General features: G+C 42.4%; 1 protein-coding gene across 1 annotated transcript in view; it reads right to left on the reverse strand.

The window, feature by feature from the left end:
* trappc8 (trafficking protein particle complex subunit 8) overlaps positions 1-20,926 on the reverse strand; it is a 231,467-nt gene extending 210,541 nt beyond the window's left edge. Inside the window, exons 1-2 of the mRNA XM_068032627.1 lie at positions 20,630-20,926; positions 5,791-5,985 (exon numbers count right to left, since the gene is read on the reverse strand). Coding sequence (XP_067888728.1) covers positions 5,791-5,985; positions 20,630-20,786 — 352 coding nt within the window. The 5' untranslated portion in view covers positions 20,787-20,926. The remainder of the gene's footprint in view (positions 1-5,790; positions 5,986-20,629) is intronic.
* Between the last annotated feature and the right edge of the window lie 236 nt (positions 20,927-21,162).

Consider the following 21,162-nt stretch of genomic DNA (forward strand, 5'->3'; position numbering starts at 1 on the left):
AAAGGGAAATCATGCTTGACAAATCTACTAGAATTCTTCGAGGATGTATAAGTTGATGAGGGGGAGCCAGCGGATGTGGTTTATTTGGACTTTCAGAAGGCTTTCGACAAAGTCCCACATAAGAGATAAACATGTAAAATTAAAGCGCATGGGATTGGGGGTAGTGTACTGCGATGGACAGAAAATTGGTTGGCAGACACGAAACAAAGGGTAGGGATAAACAGTTCTTTTTCAGAATGGCAGGCAGTGACTAGTGGGGTACTGGAGGGATTGGTGCTCGGACCCCTGCTATTCGCAATATACATTAATGATTTAGATGAGGGAACCAAATGTAATATCTCCAAATTTGCAGATGACATAAAACTGGGTGGGAGGGTGAGTTGTGAGGAGGATGCAGAGGGGCTGCAGGGCAAGTTGGACAAGTTGTGAGTGGGCTAATGCATGGCAAATGCAGTATAATGTGGATAAATGTGAGATTATACACTTTGGTGGCAAAAATAAGAAAGGCAGATTATCTGAACGGCTATTAACAGAGGGGAATATGCAGTGAGATCTGGGTGTTCTCGTACACGAGTAACTGAAGGTAAGCATGCAGGTGCAACAGGCAGTAAAAAAGGCAAATGGTATGTTGGCCTTCATAGCGAGAGGATTCGAGTACAGAAGCAGGGATGTCTTGCTGCAATTATACAGGGCCTTGGTGGAGCCACACCTGGAATAGTGTGTGCAGTTTTGGTCTCCTTACCTGAGGAAGGATGTTCTTGCTATAGAGGGAGTGCAGCAAAGGTTTACCAGACTGATACCTGGGATGGCGGGTCTGACATATGAGGAGAGATTGAGTCGGTTAGGATTATACCCGCTGGAGTTCAGAAGAGTCGGGTGGGGGGGGCATCTCATAGAAACCTATAAAATTTTAACAGGACTTGACAGGGTAGATGCAGGAAGGATGTTCCCGATGGTGGGAGATGCCAGAACCAGGGGTCATAGTCTAAGGATACAGGGTAAACCTTTCAGGACTGAGATGAGGAGAAATTTCTTCACCCAGAGAGTGGTGAACCTGTGGAATTTGCTACCACAGAAAGCAGTTGAGGCCAAAACATTGTATGTTTTCAAGGAGTTGATATAGCTCTTGGGTCTAAAGAGAGCAAAGGGTATGGGGCAAAAGCGGGAACAGGTTACTGAGTTGGATGATCAGCCATGATCATACTGAATGGCGCAGCAGGCTCGAAGGGCCTACTCCTACTTTCTATGTTTCTATTGCTGCTGCATATCTGGAGATTCCCTTGACCTGGCACCATATTTAAAGTGATATCGGGAAAAGGCAAGTCTGTACCACAGAAACCACTAGATATTTGTGGGCAGCTTTCTTAAAGCTCAGTGGGGAGCACTGTTACTTTACTGCTAACTGCTAAATTCAGGCCAGTAACTATAAGGCCAGATCTGTCAGAGAGGCTGTAAACTCTAACTGAAGTCAAAAAGACAATTCAATGGGTGTATTATGAAAACCTTATTTTTGAGATTAGGAATTTTCAGTTACTGAGAAAAAAGGTTTGTAGGCAATTTTTCTCCAGAAATCACTGGGTGATTTGAAACTGGGACTGTTTAAAGCCAAAGCTGAATCGGCAATGTGGTCACATGGATTTAGAATAGCAAAGTTGACAAAAAGTTGCAACAACTATAAGATTTGTGGTCGTGAACTGCAAGACTTTTCTGCATTTATATATTTACATGTTATAGTTGATCACAAAGGAGTGAAAAACAAATCTAACTTCCAGCACCTCCAATGCCACTAGTCAATGTGAATACATGAAGTTTTCTCATGTAAGAGTCAATCTTTTTTGTATTCAGGCTGCAAAATCCCAAACGGTTTCAACAAAAGCCAAGAATTACCAGAGAATACCCACCTCCCGGTTCATCAGCCCTATCCTGGATATATATTAATATTGCCTATCTACAGGTCAAACAGCATAATTTTCCTAATCTTACCAGATATTACAGAAATTATGTTAAACAAGCCATACACCAAACAATGCAATAGCACAGGAGAAACAAAAGATTTTGTGAAAGGGTGTGGCATTGATTAGTAAAAATTTACAATAATGTTTCCACCCAGCCATATGTCCATAAAACAGTATTATGCTATTAGACAGGTACAAACAAGTAACACTCATTTGCCTTTCCCACCACCCTACTGTTGCTCAAGAATTAAAAATGGTGCTAATCTTTATGACAAAACTGAAGAGGTCACCCATGGACATTTCCTCTGTAGAACCGGCCTCTTCATTCCTTTCCAGATTCTCTCCACAGCTCTTTGGGTCATAGATCAATAAGTTTGTCCATTTTCAGTCATCTCATAGGGTGAAGGGTTGCAATATCATAGGGACAGTAGGGTGGAGGAAGTTGTTGGCTTCATGGAATGGGATATTCCTCGTACTGGCAAATATTTACTGCAGTGAACTTGTCGCACATGCTGGTCAAGCTCGACAGACACCTGCTAATTTCTGAGGCCCATATACTACAGTAGATGTCTGTTGACTGATTTACATTGCTGCATATATTAAGTGATTATGTTCTCTGACACCAGGAAAATAAAATTACATCCAGTACAAGAATGCATTCACTCACCACTGGTACAATACACATATTCATACTCCTAATCCCTACATACTATGCAGGCATTTTCTGTCACACTCAAATCTCACAGTAGCTATAAATTGCATCACCATATTAGCTGCACTATTCAACTCAGATACTGATCTGGTTGTATGAACAGACTTTTAAAATTTTCTACACAACTTTCAAAGAGATAATGGTAAAAATGGCTTGGCATTTCAACATTTCCTACACTGGAAACCCAAAAATCAGAGCAACTCCAAAGTGCAAACTTTGAACACATAGTTCTGAATCAAGATAGTGTTAATTATATTTAAAGCTTCATAACTAAGAAGTAAACTCTACCACAAACTTTGCACTATTCATTTAATCTAGCAAAAAGAACATTGTCCCAGCTTAGAACTATCAACACTGCAAAAATGCATGAACACAGCATGCAACCAAATGTTGGTCTTCATACTTTTTGGCTGTAAGGACTCTATGTAATCTGAGTTTAGGGAGTCAACTCGAGTAAAAACTCAAAGTAAATTTGCCTAAAATGCACTAGGGTTAACAATTTAAATTGTGAAGATTTCCAAGGCACCGTCCGCCAGATCATGCCACTCAATTTCCCATTTGGCCTGGTGCTAAATTCATTGGAATTAGCAGACAAACACAATGCAGCCAGTTTACAAGCAACAATCGGATCCCTTTCACTATTTTGCAAACATACAAAAGAGGACAAGACCTGTTGGCCCATTAAAGCTATCCCTTTTCTCAACTTTCACCTAACAATTTTTAAATATATATTTCTGCTGAAGTTTTGACTCTCAAGGTGAGACACATTCATTTGCTAAGTAATGGCCAGGTATGTGCTGTACAAAGAAACAAAGAACAAAGAAAATTACAGCACAGGAACAGGCCCTTCGGCCCTCCAAGCCTGCACCGATCCAGATCCTCTATCTAAACATGTCGCCTATTTTCTAAGGGTCTGTATCTCTTTGCTTCCTGCCCATTCATGTATCTGTCTAGATACATCTTAAAAGACACTATCGTGTTCACATCTACCACCTCCGCTGGCAACGCGTTCCAGGCACCCACCACCCTCTGCGTAAAGAACTTTCCACGCATATCCCCCCTAAACTTTTCCCCTTTCACTTTGAATTCGTGTCCCCTTGTAATTGAATCCCCCACTCTGGGGAAAAAGCTTCTTGCTATCCACCCTGTCTATACCTCTCATGATTTTGTACACCTCAATCAGGTCCCCCCTCAACCTCCGTCTTCCTAATGAAAATAATCCTAATCTACTCAACCTCTCTTCATAGCTAGCGCCCTCCATACCAGGCAACATCCTGGTGAACCTCCTCTGCACCCTCTCCAAAGCATCTACATCCTTTTGGTAATGTGGCGACCATATGTAGGCCCATACCTACAAAGAACAATGTTATGACTCCCTAAACTCAGTTTACATAGAGTCCTTACAGCCAAAAAGTAAGACCACTAACAGTCTGGGCTGAAAGAAGAAAAAAAAAGCAAGCACTAACCAAGGCAAATGGAGTTTCACTTGAATGAGTAATTCCTCAACGATAAATGTGACAATGCTTTTCCTATAATGTATGATGCAACAAAATAGCAGCCTCAAAGTCACCTATTGATGCAACTGCTAGCTGGTTAGAGAAAAAATGCACTGGCTTATTAGAGAGAAGTTTCTTCCTTGAGCTGCCAAATCACAAGATGCTAAGCCACTTCACACAATATCATAAAACCTCTCACGATTTTAGGAAATATTAAATAATGCACAGAAGTTGACAGTTGACAATAACTTTGCAGCCTCTGAACTGTCCCTAAAGCCAACAGTGATATACAACAATGAATTTGTAACTGAAGAATCTGTGATCCAAACAAGTGCAGCGCATTGGAAAATTTGCTTCAAAGGAGATACTAAAGGGCTAATTTTGCAACTACTTCTATGATATTTCTCAGGTCAAGTTTCACTAAGACAGGAGCATTATGCAATGTATTTTGTATTAAATCCCATCTAAGTTCTCCTGTGCCATGGCTCTTTGGTGGCGGGTGGGGTGGGGGTTCTTCCTGCAAATTGCTCTTGTTCTTTCCTAATTCTTCCTGTATGGCAGTCTATCGCTTTTTTTCTTTAACAATTCTCTTTCTGTCTTTTATTATATAACCAATAAAGATGTACTGGGTCGCCCCAGACATCGTTGCTTAACAGGGGTGGGGGGGGGTGTGTGTAAGCAAAGTAAAAAAGGAAACATCAAACTAAATAAAAACAGTGTACTGGACATCTACCAAACACCCCAATCCTTACAATGTCCAACCAATCGGGGAAAGCCGCAAACATATTGACAGGCACCTCATGCTCCTTTGCCAGGTGCAACCCCGGTGTGTATAAGACCACAGAAGAGACACAGGCAGCTATAGGGACTACCCCAAAGGGACCACTTCCAACATGGACCTGCAAATGGCCAACTTGGCCAGGCCCAGAAGCAGATCCACAAGAAGGTGCTCTGACTTGCTCGCCACCCTCTACACCTGGTGGCCAAAGATCAGGAGCTCCAGATGGACAGTCTTGACAAGCAAGAATGCTGGGTAATGCTTGCCCAAAAGATACTTCAGGGAGGCTTTTGCAGCCTGCTCAATTTTCAAACCGAACCTACAGCAGGAGTACTCCTACCCAAATCCCTTCTCAAACTGGTTTCCTCAATTATTTACCTAAAGAAAAACACAAATGATCTTACAGCTACTTTAAAGAAACCACAAACGGGATGTATAGGGCAAGTTTCAATAAATTATCCACTTTGCCCTGAACATTTCAAAATATTAACCTAATCAAAGAGGAAACAGTGGTGAACGGTTTAGCCAGAGAGTTTTTACAATAGGCAATACTTCTATCTGAAATTCCATTTCAGTTGTTAAATTCAGTACACATATTTGCTACAGAGAATACCAACTTGTGGAATCCCAAATGTTCTTAAAATTACAGTATAACTTTGCAGTCTCTATACTGAGTATAGCATGTGAATGGAAATGATGGGATAAAAATTGAGTAGGAAATGTTGGCAGATCAAGCTTTTTGTTTGAATTTCCAACACCTTGAATTAAATATAAACTTTAATCAGCTTCCATAAGTTGAGATGCCTTTCACACCAAAACTAATTAATAAACATGAAACTGAGAGCTTACCACTGATATTGAGATCATAATCTCCTGCTGTAATCACATTAGCAACCAATCCTTCTGCAGGCTGACTGGCAGAAACAACCTCACTTAACAGCTTCCGAATGGCAGTCTGTTGTGGCGGCTGTGTAACAATGCCGGTAACGCTTATCCTCAGGTTTTTAATAACATGGCTCTGGTTGTTAGGATCTCGCATATGAACTAGACAAAAGAAAAGTTGCAAAAATTCACTAAACAGATTAAATATTAAGTCCCATTGCAGTTGCCTAACATTGCATGCTCCAATTCCATACTGATTAAAAAGCTGCCTGCAGTGCTCTGAGACAGCAAATTAATACACCAAGTAGATGGCAACAAGAGACCCCACCTCTCTGGAGACCATTCAGTCCATCGTGCCCATATGGCACTTGGAAAGACATAACCAATTAGTCCCACTTCCCTGCTCTTCCCCCATAACCTTGCAACTTTTAAAGTATTTATCCAATTACTTTTTGATAATGATTAAATCCACCTTCAACATTTCAGGCAGCGCATTCCAGATAACTCGGTCCGTCAAAATCTTACCTCCTGTGGTTCTTCTGCCAATTATCTTAAATCTGTGCCTTCTATTTACTGACCCTCCTGCCACTGGAAACAATTTCTCCGTATTTAGTTCAAACAAACTCTTCATAATTTTGAACACCTCTATTAAATCTCCCCGACTCTAAGAGCAGTCCAAGCTTCTCTAGTCTCGCCTCATAACTGAAGTTCCTCCTCCCTGATATTGTAGCAAATTTTTTCTGCACCCACTATGAGGCCTTTACATTCTTCCTAAAGTATGGTGTCCAGAACTGGACAATATTCCAGTTGAGGTCTAACCAAAGAGTTGTATCAAACTAGCATAACTTCCTTGTTTTTGTACTCTATTTATAATGTCCAGGACTTTTTTTTTTTTAAATAGCCTTCTCAACTTGCCCTGTCACTTTCAAAGATTTGTTTGTGAGCCCCTAAGTCTCAGTTCCTGTATTCCCTTTAAAAACTGTACCATTTAATTTACATTGCCCCGCTTCTTCCTTTCAAATAAAAGGAAAATGCGCCTTTCATGACCTCAGGATATCCCAAAACATATTACAGCCAGTAAAGTGCTTTTTTATTGAAGTGTAGGAATAGTTGTAATGCAGAAAACACAGTAGTCAATTTTCACACAGTAAGCAATGCGATCAGATTTTTTTTTTTAAATATATACAGAAGTGATGTTGGTTGAAGAATAAATATTGGCCAGGACACCAGGAGTAACTCCCCTAGTCGTCTTCGAAATAGTGGTATGGGATCGTCTATATCCAGCTGAGAGGGCAGACAAGACCTCAATTTAATGTCTCATCCAAAAGACACAAAGCAAACTTAAATATGTAGTAAAAAATATACAATATATATGGTACTTGTTTACACTCTAGCTTTTTAGTGTGTAGGAATGTGCACTGTAAAATGAAAAAACTTCAATTAAGTGCAAATAGAAATGAATACCAACCATTAACAAAGATGGAAGGAACTGGTGAACAAGTCAGCTCGATTAAAAAATAATCATTTAAATAAATAGTATTGAAGAAAATTAAGTTACATTAAGAAAACAGCAATGTACCTGTCACATCAGATACTTGTAAAATTTGAGGTTATCTAAATGTGGGAAAAAAAAGCAATTTTCACAGCCCAACAGATTGTCTGCCTTAGATTTTATGAAGGAATGGGCAACTGTACAAGTAACCGACAAAGTTGAGAAAAGTTAGACAGCGTTAAAAAAAAACACATGCAATTGTATGAAGGATGGTCAACATATTATGGGAAATATTTGGAATACACCAAATTAAAATCCACACTGAGTTACAGATCACCTGTTTAACTTTTTACATTTTGCTCACAGTGCGATATTTTAGTAGGATGAATGAGGAGCCACAATGCAAGTTAAATGGCACAATTTTAAAGGGGTATAAGAATAAAGAAACCAGGGAGTGGCTGTGCATAAATCTGATGATCAGGAGAAGTTAACAAAGTAGTTAGTAGAGCATTTGGGATCCTGAGCTTCATAAAAACAGGTATGGATTACAACAGCCAGGAACATATGAACATACAAATTAGAAATAGGCCACTCGGCCCCTCGAGCCTGCTCCACCATACAATGAGATCATGGCTGGACTGATTACTCTGCATTCCCACCTACCCCCGATAACCTTTCACCCCCTTGTATATCAAGAATCTATCAACCTCTGCCTCAAACATATTCAAAGACTGCTTCCACCGCCCTTTGAGGAAGAGAGAGTTCCAAAGACTCACGACCCTCAGAGAAAAACTTCCTCATCTGACTTGAATGGGCGACCCCTTATTTTTAAACAGTGACCCCTAGTTCTAGATTCTCCCACAAGGGGAAACATCCTTTCCATATCCACTCTGTCAAGTGCCCTCATGATCTTATACATTTCAATCAAGTCACTTCTTACTCTTCTAAAATTCCAGCAGATACAAGCCTAGCCTTTCCTCATCAGATAGCCCGCCCATTCCAGGAAGTAATCCTAACCCTATATTTTAAAAAACCTAGTACAGTTCCAGATGGGCATTCTGGCCACTGCACTTTAGGAAGGACATGAAGGCTTTGGAGAGGGTACCAAAGAGACTGACTAGAACTGCTCTTGGGATGAGAGCTTATAGTTATGTAGATAGACAGGAGAAGCTCAAGTTATTCTTCTTTATAGCAGAGAAGAGGAGATTTGATAGAGGTGTATAAACTCATGAAGGGTTCAATCAGAGTAAATAAAGAGAAACTATTTCCAATAGTGAAAGATCGATAACAAGGGAACAGGTTTAAGGTGACTGGCAAAATACCAGAGACAACATGAGAAAAACTTTTTTTTTTTTTTTACACAAGTTGTCAGGATTGGAATGCAGTGTCTGGCTAACATCCTTCAGTGCAGTACTGAGGGAGTGCTGCGCTGTCGGAGGTGCCGGCTTTCGGATAAGATGTTAAACCGAGGCCTCATCCGCTCTCTTAAGTGGATTTAAAAATCCCATGGCACTATTTCGAGGGGAGAATAGAAAGCGGAGGGGTGAAATCAAAAAGGAAATTAGGAATTTCATAGGGCGGCGCAGTGGTTAGCACCGCAGCCTCACAGCTCCAGGGACCCGGGTTCGATTCCGGGTACTGCCTGTGTGGAGTTTGCAAGTTCTCCCTGTGTCTGCGTGGGTTTTCTCCGGGTGCTCCGGTTTCCTCCCACAAGCCAAAAGACTTGCAGGTTGATAGGTAAATTGGCCATTATAAGTTGTCACTAGTATAGGTAGGTGGTAGGGAAATATAGGGACAGGTGGGGATGTTTGGTAGGAATATGGGATTAGTGTAGGATTAGTATAAATGGGTGGTTGATGTTCGGCACAGACTCGGTGGGCCAAAGGGCCTGTTTCAGTGCTGTATCTCTAATCTAATCTAAAACAAAGAGAGGGCATGGAAGAACATTGACAAGCAAAATCAAGGTGAACCCAAAGATGTTTTATCAATACAATAAGAGTAAAAGGATAACAGAGAGTAGGGCCCTTAAAAGACCAAAAAGATAACCTACGCTGGTATGGTTCTTAATGAATACTTTGCATCTGTCTTCACAAAAGAGGAGGGCGATGCAGATATTGTAGTTAAGGAGGGGAGTGTGAAGTACTGGATGTGATAAACATAGGGAGAGAGGAAGTATTAATGGAATTAGCATCCTTGAAAGTTGATAAATCAGCAAGGCCAGTTGAAACGTACCATAGGCTGTTAAAAGCAGCGAGAGAGGAAATAGCAGAAGGTCTGACCATCATTTTCCAGTCCTCACTGGATACAGATGTGGTGCCGGAGGATTGGAGAACTGCTAACATTGTACCTACGGACCAAGTGCTGGAAAATGGGATAAGAATAGATAGGTGTTTGATGGCTGGCATGGGCACGATGGGCCTGTTTCGACTGAGACTCTGAAAAAAAGGCAGCGAGGGATAGACTGAATAATTACAAGTCTGTCAGCCTAAACTCAGTAATTGGCAAATTACTGGAATCTATTCTGAGAGACAGGATAAACTGGTCACTTAGAAAGGCACAGGTTAATCAACGATAGTCAGCGTGGACTTGTTGAGGGAAGATCTTGTTTGACCAACTTGATCGAATTTTTTTTGAAGTTGTAACAAGGAAGACATGAGGGTAGTGCAGTTGATGTGGTCTACGTGGATTTTAGCAAGGCTTTTGACAAGGTCCCACATGGCAGGCTGCTTAAAAAGATAAAGTCCCATGGATCCAGGGAAATGCAACAAGGTGGATACAAAATTGGCTCAGTTGACGGGTGTTTTCGCGATTGGAGGGCTGTTTCCAGTGGCGATCAGCAGGGCTCAGGACTGTATCCCCTGCTTTTTGTGGTATATATTATGGATTTGGATGTAAATGCACGGGGCATGATCAAGAAGTTTGCAGATGACACAAAGATTGGCCATGTGGTAGATAGCGAGGAGGATAGCTCGAGGAAGATATTCATAGTCTGGTCAGATGGGCAGAAAAGTGGCAAATGGAATACAACCCAGAGAAGTGAGAGGTGATGCATTTGTGGAGGTCAAACAAGGCAAAGGAATACACAATTAATGGGAAAATACTGAAGTGTAGAGGAAGTAAGATACCTTGGAGTGAATGCCCACAGATCCCTGAAGGTAGGACAGGTCGATAAGGTGGTTAAGGCGGCATATGGAATCCTTTCCTTTATTAGCCGAGGTATAGAATAAAAGAGCAGTGAGGTTATACTGGAACTGTACAACTCATTGGTTAGGCCACAACTTGAGTACTGTGTGCAGTTCTGGTCACCTCATTACAGAAAGGATGTAATTGCACTCGAGAGGGTACAAAGGAGATTTACGGGGATGTTGCCAGGACTGGAAAAATGCAGCTATGAGGAAAGATTGGATAGGCTGGGGTTGTTCTCCTTGGAACAGAGAAGACTGAGGGGAGATCTGATTAGAATTAGAACATTACAGTGCAGTACAGGCCCTTCGGCCCTCGATGTTGCACCGACCTGTGAAACCATCTGACCTACACTATTCCATTTTCATCCATATGTCTATCCAATGACCACTTAAATGCCCTTAAAGTTGGCGAGTCTACTACTGTTGCAGGCAGGGCGTTCCACGCCCCTACTACTCTCTGAGTAAAGAAACTATCTCTGACATCTGTCCTATATCCATCACCCCTCAACTTAAAGCTATGTCCCCTCGTGTTTGCCATCACCATCCGAGGAAAAAGACTCTCACTATCCACCCTATCTAACCCACTGATTATCTTATATGTCTCTATTAAGTCACCTCTCCTCCTCCTTCTCTCCAACGAAAACAACCTCAACTCCCTCAGCCTTTCCTCGTAAGACCTTCCCTCCATACCAGGCAACATCCTAGTAAATCTCCTCTGCACCCTTTCCAAAGCTTCCACATCCTTCCTATAATGCAGTGACCAGAACTGCACGCAATACTCCAGGTGCGGTTTCACCAGAGTTTTGTACAGCTGCAGCACGACCTCGTGGCTCCGAAACTCGATCCCCCTACTAATAAAAGCTAACACACCATATGCCTTCTTCACAGCCCTATTAACCAGGATAGCAACTTTCAGGGATTTATGTACCTGGACACCAAGATCTCTCTGTTCATCTACACAACCAAGAATCTTCCCATTAGCCCAGTACTCTGCATTCCTGTTACTCCTTCCAAAGTGAATCACCTCTCACTTTTCCGCATTAAACTCCATTTGCCATCTCTCAGCCCAGCTCTGCAGCCTATCTATGTCCCTCTGTACCCTACAACATCCTTCGGCACTATCCACAACTCCACCGACCTCAGTGTCATCCGCAAATTTACTAACCCACCCTTCCACACCCTCTTCCAGGTCATTTATAAAAATGACAAACAGCAGTGGCCGCAAAACAGATCCTTGCGGTACACCACTAGTAACTAAACTCCAGGATGAACATTTGCCATCAACCACCACCCTCTGTCTTCTTTCAGCTAGCCAATTTCTGATCCAAAGCTCTAAATCACCTTCAACCCCATACTTCCGTATTTTCTGCAATAGCCTACCGTGGGGAACCTTATCAAACGCCTTACTGAAATCCATATACACCACATCCACTGCTTTACCCTCATCCACCTGTTTGGTCACCTTCTCGAAAAACTCAATAAGGTTTGTGAGGCACAACCTACCCTTCACAAAACCGTGCTGACTATCTCTAATGAACTTATTCTTTTCAAGATGATTATAAATCCTGTCTCTTATAACCTTTTCCAACATTTTACCCACAACCGAAGTAAGGCTCACAGGTCTATAATTACCAGGGCTGTCTCTACTCCCCTTCTTGAACAAGGGGACAACATTGGCTATCCTCCAGTCTTCCGGCACTATACCTGTCGACAATGACGACATAAAGATCAAGGACAAAGGCTCTGCAATCTCCTCCCTAGCTTCCCAGAGAATCCTAGGATAAATCCCATCTGGCCCAGGGGACTTATCTATTTTCACACTTTCCAAAATTGATAACACCTCCTCCTTGTGAACCTCAATCCCATCTAGCCTAGTAGTCTGAATCTCAGTATTCTCCTCGACAACATTTTCTTTCTCTACTGTAAATACTGACGAAAAATATTCATTTAACGCTTCCCCTATCTCCTCTGATTCCACACACAACTTCCCACTACTATCCTTGATTGGCCCTAATCTAACTCTAGTCATTCGTTTATTCCTGATATACCTATAGAAAGCCTTAGGGTTTTCCCTGATCCTATCCGCCAATGACTTCTCGTGTCCTCTCCTTGCTCTTCTTAGCTCTCCCTTTAGATCCTTCCTGGCTAGCTTGTAACTCTCAAGCGCCCTAACTGAGCCTTCACGTCTCATCCTAACATAAGCCTTCTTCTTCCTCTTGACAAGCGCTTCAACTTCTTTAGTAAACCACGGCTCCCTCGCTCGACAACTTCCGCCCTGCCTGACAGGTACATACTTATCAAGGACACGCAGTAGCTGCTCTTTGAATAAGCTCCACATTTCGATTGTGCCCATCCCCTGCAGTTTCCTTCCCCATCCTACGCATCCTAAATCTTGCCTAATCGCATCATAATTTCCTTTCCCCCAGCTATAATTCTTGCCCTGCGGTATATACCTGTCACTGCCCATCGCTAAGGTAAACCTAACCGAATTGTGATCACTATCACCAAAGTGCTCACCTACATCTAAATCTAACATAAAAGCAAAATACTGCGGATGCTGGAAATCAAACAAAAACAAGAAATGCCGGATTCACTCAGCAGGTCTGGCAGCATCTGTGGAAAGAGAAGCAGAGCCAACGCCTCGGGCCAGCGACCCTTCCTCGGAAGATATAGTTCCGAAGAAGGGTCACTGACCCGAAACGTTGACTCTGCCTCTCCCCCCACAGACGCCGCCAGACCCGCTGAGCGAATCCGGCACTTCCTGTTTTGGTTCTAAATCTAACACCTGGCCGGGTTCACTTCCCAGTACCAAATTCAATGTGGCATCGCCCCTGGTTGGCCTGTCTACATACTGTGTCAGAAAACCCTCCTGCACACATTGGACAAAAACTGACCCATCTAAAGTACTCGAACTATAGTATTTCCAGTCAATATTTGGCAAGTTATGATCAAGGTTGGGAAATAAATATCCCAGGGTACAGAATATTCCGGAAAGACAGACAGAATGGCAAAGGAGGGGTAGCCCTGATATTAAAAGGATGACAAAGGATTTGGCCTCAGAAGATCATGAAGTAGAATTAGTATGTGTGGAAATTAGGAATAGCACCAATCAGAAAACACTGGTGGGAGTAGTTTATAGGCCCCCTAACAGTAGATATACTGTTGGACAGCATTAAAGAAATTATTGGAGCTTGTACCAAAGGCAATGTAATAATTGTGGGGGACTCTAATCTTCATATAGACTACAACAATGAGATTGGAATGTACAAATTTTTTTTGAGGGGCCTGGTAGAGTGGAGGTGAAGGGCCTATTCGCCTTAGCAGAGAGGTCAGTGACTAGGGGGCATAGATTTAAAGTGATTGGTAGAAAGATTAGAGGGGAGGAGGAGGAAAATAATTTTCACCCAGAGGGTGGTGGGGGTCTGGAACTCACTGCCTGAAAGGGTAGTTGAAGCAGAAACCCTCAACTCATTCAAAAGGAGTCTGGATATGCATCTTAAGTGCCGTAATCTACAGGGCTACGGACCAAATGCTAGAAGGTGGGATTAGAATAGGTGGATCGTTTTTTGGCCGGCACTGACACAAAGGGCCAAGCGGCCTCTTTTTGTGCCTTAAACTTTCTATGATTTCGAAGAAGAGCAGAGGAGCATTGCCCTGGTCAATATTTATCCCTCAATCAACATCACAAAAGATTATCTGGTCTTTATCACATTACTGTTATGGAAGCTGGCTACGCACAAGTTGATTGCTGCATTTCCTACAACAGTGACTACACTTCAAAAGTATTTCATTGGCTGAGACACGTCTGGTAGTCATGAAAAGCTAAATAATTTTAAGTCATTCTTTCTTCAAAAGGATAAATACTTTAAAGACTAAAAAAAAAATCACAATTATGGGGAAATATCATGGTTATGTGACTAACTGGATTGCTCTTCGAAAGAGCCAGCTCAGTCTCGATGGGCTGAATGGCCTCCTTCTGTGCTGTGTTATGATTTTAACTCGTTAAAAAAAAAGTCAAATCTGAAGTTGGACGGGTGAAATCTCAGATTTACTTCAGGAGGGCACTAAAACTGCAATGTACAAAACAGAAATGTCTGCCATACATTTAATGCAGAGCGCACAGATTGCATCAGGTTGTGTATTGTCTTAAACATCCAGGAACAATGTGTTAAAGGGTAGGACAGTAGAGATGCAATGGCAGACATTTAAAGAGATATTTCATAACACTCAGCAAAGATATATTCCAGTGAGAAAGAAAGACTCTACGAGAAGGACGCACCATCCGAGTCTAACAGAGGAAGTTAAGGATAGCAGCAAATTGAAAGAAAAAGCATACAATTCTGCCAAGACTAGTGGTGGATCTGAAGATTGCTGTTTTTTTTTACATTCTGTCCAAAGATTGACAAAAAAAGAGAAATTAGAATATGAAAAAAAACTAGCTAGAAATATAACAGACAATAAGCATTTCGACCAGTATTTTAAAAAGAAAAAAAGAGCAACTAAAGTGAGCATTATGCGTCTGGGGAATTAATGGGCAATAAGGAAATGGCGGAAGCAGTGAACAGGTATTTTGTGTGTCTTCACGGTAGAAGACACAAATAACATCCCAGAAATACTTGTAGATCAAAGGTGAAAGGGAGGGAAGAACTTAAAACAATTACAATCACCAGACAGAGAGGGAACTGAGAAAACTAAAGGCTGACAAGTAGCCAGAACCTGATGGACTGCACCCTAGGGTCTTAAAACTAGCTGCTGAGATAGTAGATGCACTGGTTGTAATTTTCCAAAATTCCCTAGATTCTGGAAAGGTTCTGTCAGATTGGAAAAAAGCAAATGTGACTCCTCTATTCAAGAAAGAAGGGAGACATAAATCAGGAAACTAGAGGCCAGTTAGCCTAACATCTGTCATAGGGAAAATGCTTGAATCTATTATTGAGGTATAGCAGGTCACTTAGAGACTCTTAATGCGATCAGAGAGTCAATATGCTTTTGTGAAAGGGAAATCATGTTTGACTAATTTATTAGAGTTCTTTGAGGAAGTAACGAGCAAGGTGGACAAAAGGGAACCCATAGATGGCTTTCCAAAAGGTTTCGATAAGGTGCCACATCAAAAGTTACTAAACAAAATAAGAGCCCATGGCATAGGGCTCATATTAGCACGGAGAGAGAATCGGTTAGCCAACAGGAAGCAGAGAGTCATAAATGGGTCATTTTCAGGTTGGCAAGCTGTACCTAGTGCAGTGCCACAGGGATCAGTGCTGGGGTCTCAACTATTTACAATCTACAGCAATGACAGGCACATTGCAACATAGGAGCAGGAGTAGGTCATTCACCTCATCGAGCCTGCTCAGCCATTCAATTAGATCATGGCTGATCATCTACCTCAACTGCACTTCCCACGCTATCCCCATATCTGTTTTTGTCAGTAGTATCCAGTTATTTATCGATTTCTGTCTTGAACATGCTCAATGATTGAGCTTCCACAGTGCTCTGGGGAAAAGAATTCCTAAGATTCACCACCCTCTGAGTGAAGAATTTCCTTCTCATCTCAGTCTTAAATGGCCTACCCCTTATTCTGAGACTATGTCCCCTAGTTCTAGACTAAGCAGCCAGGGGAAACATCCTATTTATATCCACCCTGTCGTGCCCTATAAGAATTTTGTACGTTTTAGTGAGATCACCTTTCATTCTTCAAAACTCTAGAGAATACAGGCCCAGTTTCCTCCATCGCTCCTCATTGACAATGTTGCCAGCTCAGAGATTAGTCTGAACATCCATTGCACTCCCTCTATGGCAAATATATGCCTCCTTGGACGATGAGACCAAAACTGTACACAATACTCCAGGTGCAGTCTCACCAAGGCTTTTTACAAGTGCAGCAACTTCTTTACTCCTGTACTCATAAACCCCTTGCGATGAAGGCCAACATACCACTTGCCTTCCTAATCGCTTCCTGCACGCTAGCTTTTAGTGACTCATGAACAAGGACACCCAGGTCCCTTTGGATATCAATACTTCCCAAACTCTCACCATTTAACAAACATTCTGTTTTTTCTACCAAAGTGGATAACTTCACACTTATTCACGTTATATTCCATCTGCCACGTTCTTGCCCACTTACTCAGCCTGTCCAAGTCTGCTTGAAGCCTCCTTGCATCTTCCTCACAACTTATTTATTTATTTAGAGATACAGCATTGAAACAGGCCCTTCAGCCCACCGAGTCTGTGCCGACCATCAATCACCCATTTCCACTAATCCTACATTAATCCCATATTCCTACCACATCCCCACCTTCCCTCAATTCCACTACCACCTACCTATCCTAGGGTCAATTTATAATGGCCAATTTACCTATCAACCTGCAAGCCTTTGGCTGTGGGAGGAAACCGGAGCACCCGGCAAAAATCCACACGGTCACAGGGAGAACTTGCAAACTCCATACAGGCAGTACCCAGAATCGAACCTGGGTCACTGGAGTTGTGAGGACATTCCCACCTCGTTGTGTGCCATCAGCAAATTTGGAAATATTACATTTGGGCCCCACATCCAAATCATTTATATAGATTGTGAACAGCTGGGACCCCAGCACTGATCCTTGTGGTAACCCAAGAGTAACAACCTGCCATCTGAGAATGACCAGTTTATTCCAACTGTCTGTTAACCAATTCTCATCCATACAAATATATTACCCCCAATCCCATGTTTACTAGCCTCCTGTGTGGGTCCTTATCAAAAGCCTTCTGAAAATCCAAATATACCACATCCACTAGTTCTACTTTATCTAAGCTACAAATAACATCCTCAAAAAATTCCAACATGTTTGTTAAACATGATTTCCCTTTAATAAATCCATGTTGACTCTGCCCAATCACAGTTATTTTCTAAGTATCTAGTTATCACATCCTTTATAATAGATCCTAACATTTTCTCACTATGGACGTCAAAATAACAGGTCTATTGTTTCCCATTTTCTCTCTCCCTCCTTTCTTCAATAGTGGGGTTACATTTGCTACTTTCCAGTCTGCAGGAACCATTTCAGAATCTATAGAATTTTGAAAGATAACCACTATCTCGATAGCCACCTCCTTCAACACTCTGGGATGGAGCTCATCTGGTCCAGGGGATTTATCAATCTTCAATCCAGTTAATTTTTCGAGTACTACCTCTTCATTAATACTAATTTCTTTCCGTTCCTCATTTTCACAAATCCCTTTGTTCCACAGTATTTCTGGGAGAATTTCTGTATCTTTCTCCATGAAGACAGACACAAAGCAATAGTTCAGTTTCTCCCCCACTTCCCTGTTCTCCACTATAAATTCTCCTGTAATGGTCCCACATTTGTCCTAGCTAATCTTTCCATTTTCACATACCTAAAGAAATTTTTACAGTCCGCCTTTATGTTTCACGCTAGCTTGCATTCATATTCTCTTTTCCCTTTCTTCATCAGCTTCTTGGTCATCCTTTGTTGAATTCTAAATTGCTCCTAATCCTCAGGCTTACCACTGTCTGGCAACCTTCTCAGCCACTTTTCTCAATCTAATACAATCTTTAACTTCTTCTATAAAAGCAAAGTACTTCAGATGCTGGAAATCTGAAATGCTGGAAATACTCAGCAGGTCTGGCAGCATCTGTGGAGAGAGAAGCAGAGTTAACGTTTCAAGTCAGTGACCCTATATCAGAACTAGTTAGGGGTCTCCCATTTAAGACAGAGATAAGGAAAAAAATTTTCTCTTAGGGTTGTTAGTCTGTAGAATTTTCTTCCCCAGACAGCAGTGGAGGCAAGGTCATTGAATATTTTTAAAGGCTGAGTCAGATAGATTCTTGATTGACAAGGGAGTCAAAGGTCATAGCAGGTGGACAGAAAAGTACAGTTGAGCCCACAATAAGATCAGCCATGATCTTATGAAATGGTGATGCAGGCTCGAGGGGCTGAATGGCCTACTCCTGCTCCGAATTTGGATGTTCGTATGGATGGAAATCATTCTGAAGCTTATATTGAATGATTCCGTCATTACTTGGCAGGATCCCACCAAACTCTAAACTCCACTATAATTTGGGCCATTGGGATGCTGAAATTTAGAGAATATAAAGGTAAAGTAATAAAAGTAGGAAATTATAACAAGATTTATGCATTCGTTCATTAAATCCATTTATAGTAAGATTGAGCACTGCCTGGATTTTTTTTTTAATTCATTCAGGGGCATCACGAGCAAGGCCAGCCAGCATTTGTTGCCCATTCCTAATTGTCCTTAGAAAGTGGTGTTGAGCTGCCTTCCTGAACCGCTGCAACCCGTGTGGTGCAGTGCATTCACAATGCTGTTCAGAAGGGATTTCCAGGATTTTGACCCAGCATTAATGAAAGTTTGGCAATAGGGAGCAGTAGCATAGTGGTAACATTACTGGACTATTAATCCAGTAGCCTGGAATAAGGAGACATGAGCTCAAATCCCACCAAAGCAGCTGGTGGAATTTAAACTCAATTAATTAATAAATCTGGGATAAAAAGCTAGACTCACTTGTGATGATCACTAAACTACAGGATTGTCAGAAAATCCCAACTGGTTAACTACTGTTCTTCAGGGAAAGAAGTCTGCCGCCCTTACCCGGTCAGGCCTACATGCAACTCCAGGCCCACAGCAACACGGCTGAATCTTAACTGTCCTCTGAAACGGCCTAGCAAGACACTCAGATCAAAGGCAACTCACCACCACCTTAAGGGCTATTAGGGTTGGGCAACAAATACTGGTCATGCCAGCGATACTCACTTGCCACAAAGAAAGAATGATAGTCAGTGCGAGACTGGGGGGGGGGGGGGGGGGGGAAACTGGAGGTGGTATTTCCACGCGTCTGTAAATACCAGTATACTACAACTGATGCACATTACTATCTCTACTACGAACACAAATCTCAAAGCCAGGACACATTTATCTGCTCTATGCTACACTTGGGCATGAAACTCTAAATGCCAGCATGGACACTTTCATGCATTGAACAGATGCATCACTAGTCAATTGGTAAACCTACTGAACTCAAAGCAATAAACCAATGTTATCCTTTTATTTAAGAAAAATAAAAGTCAAGGATTCCATTCCAGTCTCAGCTTTCAGTTATTAATCCAAATGAATTACATTTGTTAGAAATTAAAATACTGCATGGTGCAACATGCCAATTACCACGAGTAAGTATGCAGAAAATAATAACTTCCTTATTGCAAGAAGTTTTAAATGAAGTGCCAATATATTTCAAAAAATAAAATATCATTCCATGTTTTGATTCTCTTAATTCATCAGCAATGACACACTTGTAAATATCAATAGAGTACTCTGTTACATAACTCCAAATGTCCTGCATACAGTTGTCCATTAGGTGAACATTAGATGAAAATGTACATCATTTCCTGTTACAGGACCCAACTTCAGAGCCATACTGCTTGCGATTCAAGAGTTTAAACTTCATGCCCACCTACTGAACTTTTGTGCAGAACAAAATTTACTCTCGTTAGCTTGAAAGCCTATAAACCGACTTGCTTGGCAGGGTTTCAATATTGTGTCATGAATACAGGAGGAAAATACAAATACTTTAAGTCCCACTTTCCCTGCTTTAAACTTGTCACATCTCAAGTTTTTTTCCAGTTCTAGTGAAAGGTCATCAACCTGAAATGTTCATTCTGTTTTTCTCTCCAAAGCTGCTGCCAGGCCTGGTGAGTATTTCCAGTATCTATTTGAATATTTTGCATTTTTTTTTAATGTGGTTGCTTCAATGTGTGTTGCAAACTGTCAGCAGAATTCAAGCCATCTGTAAGTATAGATGTCAGGCTACATATATTACAGACAATGTACAATATAGGAACAAACAATTCGGACCAACCATTCCGTGATATATGTTAGTCACAGAAAAGATAACTAGTCCAAAGCTCTGTCACTTGTCTGCTGTTCAGTGTATTAAAGTTTGGAGCCCAGAACTGAGGTGATGGAGCCCAGAACCAGCTGACAGGCCGGGGGGGGGGGGGGGGGGGGGGGGGAAGGTTGGAAGGGAAAGTGAGCTCCCACCCAACCTGGGCTCCAGTGACAGGGAGGGGAAACAAATGGACATACAGGCCTAGCGGCCTCGATCCTACCCGGTACACACCTTCGGAGGTCAGGCGACAGAAAGGCCTGACCAGCTCGGCGAAGCTCAGGTTGTTTTTCCGCGTCGCGGTCTCGGCAGCCTCACTGCACAGCACGGCCACCATGGGCACGAAGGTGTCCTGGATGAACTCCTGGACGCTCTGCACACACTGAGCCATCCCTGGCCTGCGGACTCAAACACACTGGCCAAGCAGTCTCCTTATTTATGAGACAACAGGCGACTCCTCAAGAGGAGGCGATACCGAGCACCGCCGCCATGTTGCACACAACCTTCCTGCCGCCCGGCCCGCATCACGTGACGGCTGCACCGAGTGACGCAACACGTCATGCTACGCTGCGGTTTGGCCCCGGCCCCCCCCCCCCCCCGCGTAGCGCGCCTGCGCACTGCGTCAAAAGCCGGGTGCCGTGCGTTCGCTGCGCACCCGTCAATCACGGTCAGCGGCGGGACGTGAGGCCACGTCGCATCCGCCTCCCTCAGTCGCGTCATCTAGCCCCGCCCCTGCTTGCGCGCCTGCGCACTGCCTCAAAAGCTAG

The sequence above is a fragment of the Heterodontus francisci genome, chromosome 5 (assembly GCF_036365525.1).
Source record: "Heterodontus francisci isolate sHetFra1 chromosome 5, sHetFra1.hap1, whole genome shotgun sequence".
Lineage (NCBI taxonomy): Eukaryota > Metazoa > Chordata > Chondrichthyes > Heterodontiformes > Heterodontidae > Heterodontus > Heterodontus francisci.